Raw genomic sequence first — 17,617 nt, forward strand, 5'->3', positions numbered from 1 at the left:
CGCTTTGAGTGGAGTGTCCAGAAAAGCGCTATATAAGTGTAATTATTATTATTATTATTATTATTAATGCAGGTGAATAACTGGACTAATTGGTGGAGCAGAAGCTCGACTCTCTGGAGGCTACCATATAAACTACATATAACATGTTTTCACAGTAATTATGGACTTTTGACATTATATTTTAATTCTTTTAACCAACAACATCACAATCCTGGCCAGCTTAGTATGAGTAAGTCCTTTTGTCCTGACATATTTTAGATGGGGCCCTCTGTTTGCCTCATTCCTCCATGTTATTGTGATATCTGTAGGCTCCCTATTTTTTAATTCTGGTTTTCTCCTTTCTCTGTTTTAGTTACAACCCCTATGATGGACCCAATGAAAATCCTGAAGCAGAGCTCCCCCTTGTTGCTGGGAAATACCTCTACGTCTATGGAAATATGGATGAAGATGGGTTCTATGAAGGTCTGTTACATGAGGTGTACTTCAGCTGTGTTGTACCTGACTGTAGTTAATCCACGCCTCTCTTGTATTAAATACTTATTCCTTATTTATGTATTTTATTAATAGTAAAGAAAAGAGAAACAGCATGAAATTAAAAAGTAACACAGAGAACCAACCTAGATATTAAAAGCTAAATAATTAATCACCTGCAAAAATTAATGAACAACTAAAATTTTAATTACTAACATACTGTATTATCTCATGTTATTAAATTGCTGAACAGTAGTTTAAGGATTTGTTCATCAGGAATCGGATGCGAAAAAGTCATATAGCCCATTTAACGTTCAGCAATAACAGAATAATTAGACATCCATGCTCACATAAACCATTAATGCAAGTATGAATCCATTACTTTACATTAAACAATAAATGTGCCACATCCTGATTTTGTTTAGATTTTTAATAACACTGAATATTACACTGAGTGTTACCCAGATCCTACCATGACATAAAGGTGATTTCTAAAATGAAAAATATATGCAGGTATGCCTATTAGTGAAGTAGATAAGTAACAATGGTAAGCATTATTGCTTGTCTTCAGTGAAGCCGTGTTGGGTATTTATCCTTCTGCTTGTACCACATATGAAGTTGCTTTCATTGTAGTAAAAAAACTGATGTTTACTGCTGTTATTTTAAAACCACAGATCTATGAAGTTTATATTGTGTTGCTTTTTCTCAAATTCTTGTTCTTACGGTGTTTCTCCAATAGGAGAGCTGCTGGATGGGCAAAGGGGTCTCGTTCCTTCCAACTTTGTGGACTTTGTGCAGGACGAGGAGATGCCTTCGGTCCACGCCGTGGACGGCGGTAAAGAGCAGGGTTACCTCAACCACACGGGCCAGGCGAGTAGCGGCATTTTGCCCGATTCCAAATTCGACGGCAGCTTGACTGGTGACATCACCAGCTCCTGCAGCAACGGGACAGGGACCCTGGATGTCAGCATCGACGAGATCGGCGAAGATATTGTGCCTTACCCCAGGAAAATCAACCTGATCAAGCAGTTAGCGAAGAGCGTGATAGTGGGCTGGGAGCCGCCTGTTGTGCCTCCAGGATGGGGCCCCATCAGCGGTTACAATGTCTTAGTGGACAAGGAGGTCCGCGTTAGTGTACCTTTCGGTGGCAGGACAAAATCTCTGATAGAAAAGCTGAACCTGGCTACCTGCACATATAGGATATCCATACAGAGTATCACTGAGAAGGGGCTTTCAGATGAACTGCGCTGCACCCTGCTGGTGGGGAAGGACGTGGTGGTGGCGCCTTTCTACCTCAGGGTGGACAACATCATGCAGACGTCTGCAGAGCTCTCCTGGCTGCCCAGCAACAGCAACTACAGCCACACGATCTTCCTGAACGACGTGGAGTACGATATGGTGAAGGCCGCCTGCTACAAGTACCAGTTTTTCCAATTAAAGCCCAACTTGGTTTACAAGGTGAAGGCAGTGGCTCAGCCCCACCAGATGCCTTGGCAGCTGCCCCTGGAGCAGCGCGAGAAGAGGGAGGCCTCTGTGGAGTTCTGCACACAGCCCGCAGGTCAGACCATGCTCTTTTTCTCACCGCACTGTCCTAGACAGACCCGCTGTCCTTCCATGTCGTCATGGCGACATATTTCCACGTAAAACAAACAATTGTAAAATGTAAAGGACTGTGATGAAATTTCTAAATGTATTTTCATACTTTCTCAAATACTGGATATTGGTGTAGCATTGTGCTTGTAGAAAAACATAGCAGGTAATTTAATCTAATTATTGATAGTTCAACTGTAATTATCTGTACTTTATATTACTTGACACACTAAGGGTATCTAGAGAAGACCTATGATCAGTTGAACCTAGGATTATTCTCAACAGGGGAAAGTAAACCTGGAAGTTTCTTATCATTTTGATCAGGTTTTTTGGTTTCTGGATCTTAGACTTATCCTTTTTTGTGCTGCGGTAGTGCACTGTGTCAATCTCAGGTGCCCTGCTACACAAAAGATCAGAAAGACAAGTGATAAAATTGCTTCACCAACTGAAAGGTGCAGCCTTAGGAAGGTCATTCTGTTGGAGACCAAACTGAAATTCAGCCAGGACACATGGATATCGCCCCTACTCTTTCAAACAGTGTCAAAGGATCTTTAATATCTGAGCAGTGAGAACCTCAGGTTAACATTTCAGCTGAGGGACAATGTATTCTACAAAGTTTCCCCATAAAATAAAACCAACAAATTAGTTAACTTTTTAGTATTTTACGTTTTTCTTCATTAGAGCATCCTACAGAGCTGAGATAAAAAAAATTGAGCAAGTTAAATAACCTCATATTATCTCAAACAGTTGTTGTGCCTCAATAATGAGCATCTTAAGCTGACGTTTTCTTATTCTGTCACCATAGCAGTAGAACCTGTAAGACATTTTCTGTTATTGGAAAGCTGCGGTGACTCACTGATTTCAATAAACCTCAATCAAAGAACATTACCTGTACACTTAGTACTGCATACAAAAGAAGTTAATGAAGAGGTCAAAAAGATAACGTCACACATGACAGCCCCTGGATATTCCAATTTGATACTTGTAGTTTACAATATTACCTGTATTTAATTTTTTTAAGTCTTCAAGTAGTATTCTGACTCTATAATTCATTGTGACAGATACTTTGCCTGTTATTTTTTGGCAATTTATCTTATTGTACATTCTTTTATTGTCATTATTTTGATGCTGCTCTTGAACTTAAAGGGTAATAAAATTTATTTTCTGGCTGCTGAATTAAGCAGAAAAAAACAGCATTTTCTTTTTTGCCAACAGTGTGGAGGATTGGTTTAAAGTTCTGGATTAATGACTGGGGTTTTTTTTTAATTCAAATCCCACGTAAGACATTGCTTTTGTACCATAATCTAAAATAATTTATAGCTAATAAATTCCTGACAAGAGCTACAAGATCTGTTATAGAAGAAAAGAGAAGAAACACCAGTAGACCAGTAGAACAAACATGTTGTCCTTTTTTTCCCCAAATAACTGCTGTTACTCTTATTTGTTTGGATTTATGTCCCACGAGAAAATTTGTTTCAAATGGGGTTTAACCAGTCAGGGTTTGCAAAACTAAAAGAAAGTCATTACTTGTAAGATATCATTCAGTAACATTGCTGATTTCACTTAAAATGTTCTGTGGGACATGATCAACTGCATTTAATTCTGATTCAGCAATTCTTATTTATTTTCAGTAGAAGATAGTTCTTACATATTGACTCTAATGAAGATCAGAAGAAATCACATCAGTTGAACATGTACACTTGTGCAGCACAGATAATGTGACCTTTCAGGAGTATGCACATGCTCCTTCTCCTAGGATTCAACCATTTGCAGTCAAGTGTCTCTTAAGCCATCTGTGCAAGCTGGTTTGTGTGGCCAGAGGAAGTGGTAATTTCCTGGTAATTTGCAGTTTGTCAGTGGTGAACATGAGGGTGTTCACCTTGTGATGTCAGGAAAGTTTGATAAGATAAAGATAGCATTTGAGTGCTTTTCAATTACAGGGGGGATATCCCTGCCCCTGATGGTTAACTATTAGATTACAGGATGCAGTTCATATGGGGCATATTTGTGTTAGTTTAGGAAATGGAACATTTGAGCACATTTTCTGCTCACACATACAGTAGTGAACACAGTTTCATTGTACTGATTTGAACCTCTGCGCAAAAATGGAAGGGCAAATGTAAGGCACAATTGGGAGGTCTTCATCCTGGAACCTCCAGTGTGTGTAGTCATTCTTCCTGTCAATATTGACAAGCTTTATCTCTGCATTTTCCCTGGTTTGTGAGATTTATAATCAGTCAATTCCACTGTAGCACGTATATGAATTAATTAGCTATTAATTTACTTAATATGTTCTGTAAAGTCCCTTGATATAAGGAAATGTTACAACTAGCTCAAACTGGATAAATCAACAATTAATTTGCTTCATTTTAAAGCTTCCTGGTATGATTAAAAAGTTTTTAAAACAGTATATTCAAAGCTGATTTATCCTTCGGGGGGAAACAACTAAGTAGTTCTGGTAATTAAGCTACACCATTTATATATGTTTTGCATACATTCTGTCCTTCAGTTCCCATCGTGTTGCTGTTTCCGTAACGTTAGTTTTTTACAGGACAGGCCTGTTAGCCTTGTGCCCAGCCTCCAACATGGGGGACCTGGCGCCCGATGTGGGACACAAACCCACTACCCTGAGATTATGAGTCTCATGCTCTACCAGCAGAGCTAGTAGGGGCCTATCACAATAATGCTCCAGCCAAAATCGCAACTGTCTGATCACAGCATGTCCACACTTTCTCCGTTAGAAATGTGATCTGTTGTTTTGGACCCTTTGTGTTTCCACCCACTGAATTATTTTGTATTTTATTTTACTTTCAATATGAACAAATAAGGTATTTTAAAGAACTGAGTTCATTAAGTCTTTGCCAACCTTTCAGGTGATGTTTTCTGCATTATTTTTTCTTTCTCTTTGCTTGACAATAAAAATGAAAAATGTGCTAATTTAGGCCAGGTCTACACAGGTGGCACTCAGATTTGCTAAGCTGGTTGCTGGCTGCTTCTGCAACCAATTCATTAGAAATACCGTGCAGCCTGACAGGCCAGGAAGCAGATTCTGTAGCATTAGCATGACAGGCTACTCCTGTAGAACCTGAATGATAGATCCTTTTCATTTTTCACACACCAGCTGTGACAGTGCAAGAGCTCAGAAACCACACATGGTGAAATCAGCTGAGCTATGTATTCCTGCCTGGGACTTGTCAAATGTTCTTGACTGGACATGTTCATTTTTCTAATGACAAGGTTATTAAGCTAGAAAATGAGAAATGTTGAATCACACCCTACCCCTGGATGTGTGAGTGTTTGAGGATGTGTTTGAGTGTTCTCTTGTAGTTAGTGTTTTAAAATGATTTAAATTAATAATCGGAAGACCTAGTGTTCAAGAAATGTCAGTAATAGAAATACCTTACATGTGTGGAAAGTAGTACTACTGTACTAAAAACAATTGTGTCCAGACAACTGCTGTAATTTGACAGTAATAGTTTATTTTTTCGTAGTCTACAGAAGTTTTAGCGCCACAGAGAAAAAAAAATAGGTTTATAAGAAATAGTATTGCATTTAAACAAGACAAGTATTGCGTTTAAACACAGTAGTTAATTTCTGAACAATGTTGCCTACCATATTAATATATTACATTATATATGCAATAATATTGTTCTGTGTAAAGTAGCGTTGACTTTGACAGCAGTGTTACACTCCTCTTTTTGGAAAAAAACGTGTATGTGTACTGTCTTTTGTATACACAAAGTAGAGCACAGTGACAGTACGCATTCCTGGGTTACAGTTGTGGCGTTTCTTTGACAAGTAGAAATGACACGGCTTTCCAAACGTATGTCCTTCTTGATGTAAAGCTGCAGAAACATGTACTGTACATCGGTTTTTGCCTACTCTTTAAACATTGAACGGCATACATTCACGATGACTTGATAGTAAGACTTCCGTCATTGTCAGCCAGGGAACCAAATGTGTCCCATAGTGGACTTGGAAACAGTGAATGTTATAAGGTAGAAAGAGGAATAGAACATCTGAAAAAACTGTAGACCAATTATTCCCAGTCCAAAACCATGTGTTTAAGTAATCTCCAATGGCAGTGTCTTAACATTTTCAGGCAAATATCCCTTTGCAAAACCTCAAACACACAGTATCTACAGAAGAATCAGAAGATTGACACTATTACAAATACTGCAGGAAGTGTTACACATGTCCCTATGGATTTCTTTAAAATAATTCAGTTTCAATTAGTGAAACAAAGATTGAGATTATTTTTTAAAACAAATCAGCAGTGTATCCTGTAATTTTATTTTTAGAAACTTTTCCTGGTAACCCAGCCTATAGTCCTTCTTTCTTCAGTTAGGTTTTCTTACTTTGTTTACAAGCAACTCAGCACTTACAGTATTCTAACAAAGAATTCCATTATTTCTTTCAAATTAGGGTGGTTTTTCAACACTGAAAGATTGATTTTTTCATAATGTGCGACTAAAGTCATTTGAGGTGTAATTACCATTGCTAAACCTTTACTTTCATTATTACTTAACAGCAATTAAAACAACAGGAATCATGTTAAGCTCAGTGATGAGTGTGCTGGATGTGAACTGAACCCAGCAGCTGTATTGATTGAAAGTATTTCACTCTTGGGCAGCTCTCACTGTCAGAGGTAGTGAGCCTTGCCACTAGGCATGGTCACCTTGAGCTCTTTATTAATTTTTTTTCTTCTCATTTTTGTCTTTTTATAGTATTCCCATTTCACTGCATGTGTCTTTTGGTGCTCATGAAGAAATGCCAATAGTCATTGATAAAATAATTTTCCTCGCTTTTCTTAACGACACTGGTGGTGGCTCAATGCCAAAAGTCTTGGCAACTCTCACGCTGTCACCAGCTTTAACAGCACTGTCAGCTGATTGCGGCTTTGATTCAGCTTCCTTGGCCTTTCGGATTTAATAGTAGGTTCTGCTGTTTTCAAAGCCTAAATTGACTTCAGCACATGCATTATTGAAGACACATGGTGATTGAGCTTGGGAAGCAGCTTGCCAGAAGGTATCCTACTGGACCACCCTTTAAAATCGTTTTGAATTTATTGTAAAGAACTGTTGGAGACATGCAGTGCTTGAGTATTTCTGAAAATAAGTATTCAGTGTTTAAAAATAAATTTCCTGCCCCAGGACTAGATTCAGCTGTAGTATAAAAACCAGACTATTTTCCCACAGTACTGGGTGAGTTGTTTTGAGCCCCTCTCTGTGCTCAAATTTCTATGTTCTTAAGGAAATATCATTTGTACCATTTCTCATGAAGGCTTGGTAAATTAATTTGATGTTTCATTGCAGCAGAACAGACGCTTGTCCGGTCAGTACATGATCAATGCATCATATGGTGGCTCCACTGGGTGCATTAACTAGTTTAAAATCCATTTACTCGAGTGCCTTTTTCTCTGTAAGGGGGAATAAGATCCTTCCAAATTAATAGTGCTAAAAGGGGTGTTCTGATACACTGTTAATCCTGTCCCAAAATCGGACTCTTTGAAGATTAATCTCAAACATAGGTTTGGAATTCTGTGTTATTGGAAAAAAGGCAGCAGAGATTTCTGAATAAAAATGTTTACTATACCATAAGTCCTTTAACCTAAGTCGTTCGCAGTTTGTAGATGACACCATATTGCTTCTCAGTGGTAGAATTACCCTGATGGGCTTATTACACCATGAACAAAAAATAAGACTTCTGGGACTGTGAAAGCACACATCCCAAGTTGTTCTTGGACTGCTGTTACACTTTGTGAAGGGTTTACTTCCCCAATTTGGTCTCAGCTGTACTGCCAAAGAGGTTAAAGAATTGACCTTCGGGAGCTGAAAACGTTTGGTGTGAATATGCCACCTAAATGTACTAACATGGAGAAGAAACACACTCAAGCTGCATATAACTGGCATTTTTATGGAAACACATTAATTAAATATTCAGTATTCTTTTATCCCAAGGGAATATACTACCCGAACAATCAAAACACTCAGTATTTTAAATTGAAAATAACATTATGGTGTGTGCCTCATAACTTATTGATGCAGAGCACACACGACACTTTCATTGTACTGTACATACTGTAAGTACAGTAACCTCCAAATGTATCCATAGCCCATATGAACTGTGATTAAACTTCTTTTAGACAGAAAGTGAGAGAGAGAACACCCACTATTTCTCATATAAAAATTAAAGTCTTATTTAGACTTTCACTATTATGTGTATAAGCTACATCTTTTTTATGTCAAAAACGGTTACAACCAGTCTAAATGTACGATTTTCATGTCTTCATACCCCAAAACTCAGTATCTTGTGAACCCTCCTTCTACATACATACAGGGTTATGTACACGTTCTATTAAAATAAATGATATTTTTAGAGTAATGCTATTACTCTGTACTCCTAAGAATACATTTTTCTTGCTTTTAATTTGTAAATGTTAAAGAGTCTTGATGTAAACCGGCATTTTCTTTGCGACATTGACTTAGCTGCCGCCCTTCAGGCCTGTGAACCCACTTGAAGGCTGCTGTATTGGCCACTAGGCTGTGTGCTGGTGAGCCTGACGTGTGGTGTCCCTCCAGCAGGGCCCCCTGCTGCCCCCCAGGAAGTGCAGATCGAGTGCGGGTCCGCTCCAGGGGTCATTCAGGTGAGGTGGAAGCCGCCGCCCCTCAGCCCAAACGGAACCTCCAATGGAGCTAATGTGGTCGGCTATGCTGTGTGCACAAAAGGACAGAAGGTGAGCCAGCAAGCGTCGCAACTGCTGTGTCCCTGTTTTATTTTAACAGTATTCTGAACTGTATTTTATATATATTTTAGATTTCTGCTTTTCTATTTTCAGGGTACTGTAGCCTAGGGGGTCGGGTGGGTTGTGGGCTCAGTTTTGGGTTTCACTGAGTTCAGCATGTATGGAAGATGGCTGATCAGTCCTCCCTAACTAGAAGGAAATGCAGTGAGCTTAGCAGAAACAAGCTCCTTGCTCTTTCTGTAATCCATGAGTTGTGCAGCGGATCCATTTACCCTACTGAAGTTTTTAATCCCCCCCCTTTCGTTGCAGATTGCGGAAGTCCTGTACCCCACAGCAGACTACGTGACGGTGGAGCTGACGAGAATCCAGTGTCTGGAAGCCAGGGAAGTTATTGTCAGGACGTTATCAGCACAAGGGGAGTCTCAGGACTCCCCCGTCGCCGTCATTCCACACAACCTCCTGGTGCCTCCGCCCCCTCAGCCTCACCCCGCCCCCAGGCCCAAGCCATTAGCAAGTGCCAGAGAGCCAGAAACCAAAGAGGAGCCCGGCGCGGCTCCGAGCGCGCGGCTGAGCGAGCCCTGGGAGCCGGCCCGCTCGCCCTCGCCCTCCCCCCTGCTTCACGGGCGCTCCCTGGAGCCGCCTGCCCCCCACTTCCACAGCCCCGCGCCCGCCCGCCGGTCCCCCTCTCCGCAGAGGATACTCCCGCAGCCTCAGGGAGAGCCCATCCCCAACACCGTGGCCAAGGCCATCGCCAGAGAGGCGGCCCAGAGGGTGGCCGCGGAAAGCAGCCGGGTGAGTGGCCCCCGAGTGGCCCCCGAACTCAGGAGACGAGCTGTATCGATGTGCGGTTTACAGGCACGCGTTCCTAACCTGTAACTGTGTAGCAAAGGTGTTCAGGACCCATTTAATTCAAGATTAACATCCTTAGCCAAGTTTGAGTCCAATCAAAACTTTTTAAAAGTTTCCTTTTCCTTCCTGCATGGCAGGGCGGATAGTAATTGCAGAGTTCTGTACTCTGATTGCAGTCATCACCATTACAATTAGTTGGTTTTGTCTCCCTCGCTTTTGTGGGTAATTATCATCTACATGTTTGCCGAGTGATTAGAAATATTCTGCATTAAAGTTCATGAAGGCACTGTCAGCTTTTTTTTTTCTCTCTTAACGTTTTTACCTCTGTCGTTTTCTTTTGTTAATTAAGCTGTCTCTGTGGATTGAACACAGAATTGAGAACTGGGTTGACCTTTGATTTATTGCTGGATGTGAGGTCTGCTTGTTGGCCCTGCTTTTCTGGAGTGGAGTAAATTATGATTCCCAAATCAGGAGTGGCATTAGCTGGAGTTCTCTAGTTCTCTAGGAGTGTTAAGTGCATCTGTAAAAATCATTACTGTATGTTATAGAAAAGGTCTTTACAGTCCACATTAAATCATGAAGTTTAATACATGCTATTTAGTATTGCCATAGTATGCTATCAGGAAAATTTAGTTTTTTTTCCAAAAGTATATAATATATGTAAGATATAATGATTTTTTCTGAAAAGTCTGTGTAATCTAAAAACACTTTTCTGTGGAATTAATACTGTTTATCTTCTAATTTGTAAAACAATCGGAAATCATTAGCATACATTAGCTCATTCCAAGCCTTGAGTCTTGTAATACAGAAAGGAAAAATATTCTTACGTTTTTAATGTATTTTTTTTACTGAATAAACACTTTTACTTTTTAGCTATAATGTATTCTACATTATTGTTTTTGCTTTTTATTTGACTTTAAATAGATTCACAGGAAATTCACATTATTAAGTTATTTAGTACTTTTATCTCAAGAAATAAACCTATCAAATGTGCCTTAATTGGATTATTAATACTATAAAATGCATTAGTAAAGATACAATATGATATAGAATATGTAAACCATACTTAATATATATATCTTAATATACCTTAAAAGTACAGTGAATGTTAAGCAGGACATACTGTAGCATCAGTTTTTACATCTACTGTAGGTCCATGTTAGTAAGCTGGACTTGTTTTCAATCGGTGGTATTTGGTTTTAGATGGAGAAAAGGAATATATTCAGTGAGAGGAGCAGCACCATTCATCCCCTGAACTCAGATGAAGATGAAGACGGCTACGAATCTCCACATGTGAAGAGGCGGGGGGCTTCAGTGGATGAGTTTCTGCGGGGCTCAGAGCTCGGCAAGCAGGTAAATCACTCTGTGTGCAGTACAGGCAGCAGTGCCTGTATAGCAGGGTCAGTCTTGATTATCCAGAGTCTAACTATCCTTTCCACCTTCTTGTGGCCTTTTATTATTTGTGATTTGAGCATGTACCCACAGTGTACAATATTACTTTGCAGATGCACCCCAAGCTTTGTATGTCACATTGGAAAAAAAAACTGTATAAAACATGTTTCCCGTGGCAATTTCAAGCAATATGCAGCATGCATATGATGTGATGTTTTAGGTTAATTTAATTTAGATGAATTATTACATTTTCTGAGGTCTGTGATGTGAATAAAACAAGGTTGTCAGTAAAGCAGTGGTCTCCCCCTGCTGGCTGCTCGGTTGTACTGCACAAACGAATCAAGAGCAAGATTGCGGTCTGAAATGTGCATCACGCAAGGGAAATGTGCAGAGCTGTAGACTGGCGGACTGAATGGGATTTCTCCCTTTCCATCGCCCAGCCCCTCTACAGCCACAGTGAAGACTATCAGACAGAGAGCAGCCGGGGCTCAGACTTGTCAGACATCATGGAAGAGGATGAGGAGGACCTCTATTCAGAGATGCAGCTGGAGGAAGGTGGTCGGAGACGCAACATTACCTCTCACAACACACTCAAGGTACGGGGTCTCCTGTGCACATGTACCTGCGGAAAAACCATGCTGATGGGACCAGCGCCCAAGCCCCCAACATCCACAGTGCTTCTGCCTCCTGCTTCTTCTCTGTGACTGATCCCTATCTTAGAAGCACTGCACTCCCTCTCTGACGCATGAACTGCCCCGGTGTAACTTAAGCTGAACTCCTTGATTTCCTGTCTGTTGCTTAAGCAGCCGGCTCACACCATCTCAAGCGCAGCGACTACGTGCAAGCCTTGTGAGTTAGATGCATGCACCTGAAATGCTGAGCAGAAGTTACATCTTGACAAGTCGTAGTGATATTTGTTCCAATTTGATTCCATGGGCCTGCGACCAAACACTGTAGATTATGGTGTGTTCAAACATAGCCTGTAAAAAGGTCAAAATTAATTGCAAATAAAAGCTATATTATAAGTCAACCATATTTAATTAAATTTAATGAAAAATGAGTGGTAGTAAGAGCAGTAGTAGTGGTAGCAGCAGCAGTAGTAGTGATTTGTTTATCCCTCACCCAAGTGACTGACAATGGCAACAACAAAGCAGATAAAAATGTGTATTAATTTTATTTTGCTGATAAAAAATTAAGTTGTGAGCACCTTAAACTTTTCAAGAAGTAAAAAAATGTGAAATGTTAAATAACAATGCAAAGCTAGAATTAAAAAGATATAACGAATACCCATACTTCGTAAATAAAAAATCGGGAATCTCATTTAAGTAAGCTTGCTTAAATGAAATGAATTATTCACTTTTTGTTTTTGTTTGTCTCATGTTATTTCTGTTTCTGTTTTTTCTAGATGTAGATGCTTATTGTGTATAGATTGTCTCCATCAAAAATGGTATTGTACAGTGGCACTATATGACAATACATTAAAACAGAAGATTTCATTTACTTAGCATGTATTTTTTTTCTTTTTTAGAAGAACATTACAAAGTACAAAAAGTAATACATTTAAAAGTTTCTTTGTCATCTTTATAACTAAGAGAAGAGTGTGTATCATCTGGTAGCCACAAAAAGACATCTATTGTTTTAATTTCTTATATATAAGAAATATAAGCTTCTACGAGGATTTCTGTAACGACAGGATATTTAAACTCAGAAGCATGTGATTGACATTATGAAGCATTCTACTAGATAATTTACAGAATTATTCAAGCACTTAATATGATCGAGCCTTGTACATACTCTGGGCTGTATTTACAATACATGCATCCAATCGGAGTCTTATAAATCAATTTTCTTCTGTCCTGAAAAAAACACTCCTCTCTTTTTCTTTTTTGAGATTATTTTAAACACAAACGTTATCTTTGCTTAATTGCGATTTTAGTTTTTCGTCGTCTTGTCCTGAACTACAATTCATTGCTATTCATCTTGGAAGAATTATTTATATAGAATCAGACTGTCGGAATCATTGAAGACAGGTGGTCGGAGTTGATTCAGGTTACTGACTTAGTGACTTTAATAAATAATAATAAAGAGAATGTTTAGTGTGACAAGCTTTTAGATTGTTTTCAGCATTCAATTCTGAATATTGAGATAAACACGCTTCTGTTTTTATAACATGTTTGTGTTTAATTGAAAATATATTAAAATATGTCCCTGCTGAGCAAAGATCCTTTTTACAAAAAAATCATGGTTAAACCATGAAGCATTCTTATTTTTACTGCAGGTTTTGTCTCAGAGATCAGAATGCTAGCTGCTTTCAGCAGCTGATGGTCAGCTCTAATCTCAGTCTCTGTTAATTTGTTCACTTAGAACAAAATCAGGTAAGAGAAAATATAAATTAGTAAAGGAATATCATGCAAAAGGAGGACGGTAAAATAAACAATAATTAAAAGGTCTTTTTTCAAGCACCTTTCTTGGAAACAAATTGAAAATGGTTAGAAGCCAATACAGTATATAATACTGTCTGCACCATGTATTAGTGCTCTGCTGCTCATATACCAGTAACTCTAGTTTCACTCACTCATATACAGTAGAATGTGCTTGGTCTGTGTTTTATTGTTCTTATCGTTTAAGCTTTTTTACTGTTGTCACTGTATGTATTCATTTCCATGAGGATTTATAATTTGGCAGTTTTCTGTCTTATTTTGCTGAGCATTTTGGCCCTTTCAAAATCTGTGTCTCCTTCCAAATCCCCTTGAAACCACATCTTATTATTTCTATTTTTCCCCTCACAGATTCCCGGTCAAAGCATGCCATTTCCGTCATGGAATGAAACTGCATGCATTACGTTTTGCCATTGCCTCTAATAACTAATTCTGTCTTTATTTTGTCTTTTTCCCATTTTATTTTTTATCACACACTGTGTTGTGTCCTGCCCGTTCTAACACCTCCAAATCCAAATTAAAAAAATAAAAATAAAATAAAATTTTAAAATCAAAACACAACAACAACAAAAAATAAAATAAAGGCTTCTTGTAAGCGTAACAATATCAGCGAAGAAGACTGGGACCTCCTCTGGGAATCATCACCCCAAAAGCAGCTCTGCAATAAAAAACTTTTCAGTATTCCAGAGGTGGCAGAAGAGGACTTTGACACAGGGGAAATGACCCAAAGATTGAGGCTGGATGAAGGCCAAGGTGTGTTTCATGGGACCCCAAATGAGCTTAAGTCCACCATGCAGGGAAGATGCAGAACATCCACCAAAGTCTACTACCAGGATATTAGGAAGCAGTATTTCCTGTCTCCCAGCAAACGCAGTATCCTTCTGAAACAGCGGTCAGGACGAAGCATGGAGGACTGCCCTGTGTTAGAAGACCGAGGCTGCAGCAGGCTGAGTAGACAGGTGACCAGAAGCCCTGATAGTGGTTTGGACTGTGGTAGTGAGGAAGAAGAGGCTCGTTCCCTGACTTACAGGAACCATTGCCACACGAGCCCACTGAGAGCATCACCGGGGCCTAATGTAAATTCTAACTGTGATGTGGGTCCAGAAAGCAGAGTACCGACGCAGTCCACAGGCCGTAAGAGAACCCTGACCAGGCAGAGCATTGTTGAAGAAGACTTCTGTGATATTCCCTCGTCAACTGCAAAGACAGTGCACATAGCAGATTTTAAATCAAGGGATCTCAAATGCAGACCTAACAAGGATGTGACAAAAAAACCTAGTACAAACGTAGTCTTGAATGAAAGGAGACATGACACCTGCAGGACCGATGCCAAAATTTGTCAGAAAGACTTTAAGGCAGCAAGTACAGTTGCAAACCTGGTCAACAGGGAAATGGAAGAAACTCTGGTGTGTGAACTAGAAGCTCATCTGCTTTACATTAGCATCCCGAATCAGTAAAATTTCATTCTTTTTCTAGTTCTTGGTGTCTTTCTGTGGGATCTCTTTTTTCATTTATTTGTTTTTGCTCAATATTTTGGACTTTTTTTCCTGCTGTGCATTGCATCGTGCCAATTTATTTCTGCTTCATTAGTGCATAGTTGTTCTTTTTCATAGAAAGTGCAGTGATTTATGCTTTTTTGTACTTCAAGAAAAAATCTTTTTTTTCTTTTTCTGGTTACCTAAAGGCCATTTAAAAAGAGTTTGTTTCTTGTTTCTGTGCCAAAAATGTTTTTTCAATTGAGCTTCAAGACAGTGGTCCAACCATAATTGTTTCTCAATCATGTAATGTTTAAAAGACAGCTTGAATTCCTGATCCTTATATTTTCTGTAGATTTGCTCTAACACTTTCCGCTACCAAGTGGAAAAATAGCATCACAAAACTTTTACAACATGCAAGTGTTTGAACTGTGAGCTTTCAGTGGTATTTTACCTGGTTGGAAAACATTCTTATAGGAACATCTTCCTATAATGTTTTTATTTTGTAAACAATATGTATCTTCTTGGGATTTCCCTGTTAACTCCTTTCAAGTCTTACTGGAACCTTTGTCTAATTGAGAGATACTACAAAAATTACATTCTTCTAAAAAACTATTGTATTTCTGAATGTATCTCCTCTTAAAGCTCATAGTGTGGCATTCTGCTGCTAAATAGGAGGCCATCTGGTGGTATAAATGTTAGGTTTTTTTTCCTGTATTGAATTATTATTGAGCAGATTACTGGATTCAAGATTCACTGATTCTTAATATAAATAATTGAAAAATCCTTCACATTGCGTTTTATTAAGTGAGTAACTTAGCAGTCATTATAACAACTCTTAAAGAACAAACCATGAAATATACTGTATTGTAGCTCCATTTTAGTGTGTTTAGTCCGTCTTAGCATATGGAATGTGAGTTCATTATTCATTGTTTGAAAGGAAAACCCACTTAGGAATCAAAATACCAAAATAGTCTTTAAAGGATTAAGTCAAGTGTCATTCATAATGCTCAGTTTTTCATTTATCTCTTACAAAAACAAAAATCAAACCGCTGTATGTTTTTCTGTCAGTGTTAACGAAGTGACCTCTTCTCTTCGATCATTCTGTTTCTATGAGAAAAAAAATGTTTTTCTTCAAAGTCAGACTTCTTCTTCCATTCCGTGTTGAATTGTGTGCTTTTTACAGGAGTTATTTCTTTCCCATGATGCCATTCAGAAATAGACTTCCATGCAGAAGCCATTATGGTTGTGCCCATAGCTTCTGGATACAAAATACCCACCCTGCTTTTCATCTTGTTTTCCATTTCAAAAGACATGCAGAACAAAAAACAAGAGTAATGGTCTTTAGCTAAACATTTAATTTCAAACAAATATGATTTATGTTGCCCTTAAGGTTTGTTCTGTTTGTTTTGCTTCTTTAAGAAATTACTTTAAAGAAAAGATTGTTTTTTTTATGTTTTTTGTCGGAGAGTCCCTGGTTCACATGAAGCCGTGATGCTGATTTTATTCTTTTGTTTTAAGATTTTAGGGAACCCTTCCTCCACAGGACGATCTGACAGGCTGGATCACTCAGGTCGAAGACTGTCTCATGGATGTGGAGCCCAACAACGTCCCCGACCAATGATGGTTCCCTCTATTGGTTAGTGTGTTCACTTCATAAAGGAACACAAGCTACTGTGTTTTCACCATGAGCCAACATTTAATCCATAGAACATGATTTAAGATTCCATAAACTTACAGTCTTACCACCACTCTTGCTGAACAAACCAACCAAAAGATCATGTTACATACATTGTCTGCAAAATATTTGGTAGATTCAGTGACTAACTAAGAATTTCATTTGTTGATTTGAAGAATTTTTAATAAGCACATTCAAACACTGAGAGAAAAAGTCAGAAAAAAGTACACTTTCAGTTGTAATAGATGCATTTCATACATTCAGACATTAATTGAAATGCTTTCTCTTCTTGACTTTCTCATTTCTCTGGAAGGAGTGAAACCATTGCTGTTTTACAACTGACCCCTTATTTACGTCTAACATCAGACAAGTACAGTGTACCCCAAGGAAGCCAAAATCTAAAAAATACAACCTAATATAAAAAGCTGAAAAGGCCTTTTTTATTTAATTTTTTTCCCAAAGCAGCCAGTTTACCGAGACTTCTAAAGGAAAGTCATACCTCCCCATCACAATCTGAATGTAATGCTTTCATTGGTGTCTTCTGTAGAGATCACCATGGACAGTAACAGTGAAGGGGGCCGTTCCAGGTCAGGGAGTGAGGGGAATCTCTCACCTCTCAAGGAGGATGTTTACTATCGCAGTGTAGCTGGACGCAAGAAATGGCCTTTACAGCGCAGTATGGCCTCTCAGCATCGATATGGTATGTGTGCAGCTCATGTGCAAAAACCAACAACAACACACTGATCGGATAAAAAAAACGTCATTCGATACGCACTTTAAGAGAGATGAACCTGAATTGACCGGCCACAAAAAGGTTGTTTTTTTCTGGGGTGGGGAGCTAATGTACTGTAGGTACCTGGGTCTTTTTGTTACGGCACTCCTGAATAACACAGGTATTGAAATTAGTGTTTACAGTCTAAATTAGTGTTGGGGTGCCAGGCGAGGCAAGTAGATGCTTATTTCAGGTAACCTCTAGGAG

General features: G+C 38.9%; 1 protein-coding gene across 22 annotated transcripts in view; it reads left to right on the forward strand.

The window, feature by feature from the left end:
- Positions 1 to 17,617, forward strand: part of rimbp2b (RIMS binding protein 2b) — a 120,088-nt gene that overhangs the window by 90,112 nt on the left and 12,359 nt on the right. For 16 of the 22 annotated variants that reach the window (XR_011182964.1, XM_015366315.2, XM_069182006.1 and 13 more), the window contains 9 exons: positions 353 to 462; positions 1,211 to 2,029; positions 8,643 to 8,797; positions 9,116 to 9,598; positions 10,859 to 11,008; positions 11,488 to 11,643; positions 14,070 to 14,891; positions 16,482 to 16,599; positions 17,186 to 17,338. Coding sequence is in view for 21 of the 22 variants with exons in the window: in XM_015366315.2 (XP_015221801.2) it covers positions 353 to 462; positions 1,211 to 2,029; positions 8,643 to 8,797; positions 9,116 to 9,598; positions 10,859 to 11,008; positions 11,488 to 11,643; positions 14,070 to 14,891; positions 16,482 to 16,599; positions 17,186 to 17,338 (2,966 nt within the window). In the remaining variant the exon portion in view is untranslated. The remainder of the gene's footprint in view (positions 1 to 352; positions 463 to 1,210; positions 2,030 to 8,642; positions 8,798 to 9,115; positions 9,599 to 10,858; positions 11,009 to 11,487; positions 11,644 to 14,069; positions 14,892 to 16,481; positions 16,600 to 17,185; positions 17,339 to 17,617) is intronic. The other 6 variants (XM_069181999.1, XM_069182005.1, XM_069181988.1 and 3 more) reach the window with 4 other exon arrangements.

Source organism: Lepisosteus oculatus, chromosome 22 (assembly GCF_040954835.1).
Source record: "Lepisosteus oculatus isolate fLepOcu1 chromosome 22, fLepOcu1.hap2, whole genome shotgun sequence".
Taxonomy (NCBI): Eukaryota; Metazoa; Chordata; class Actinopteri; order Semionotiformes; family Lepisosteidae; genus Lepisosteus; species Lepisosteus oculatus.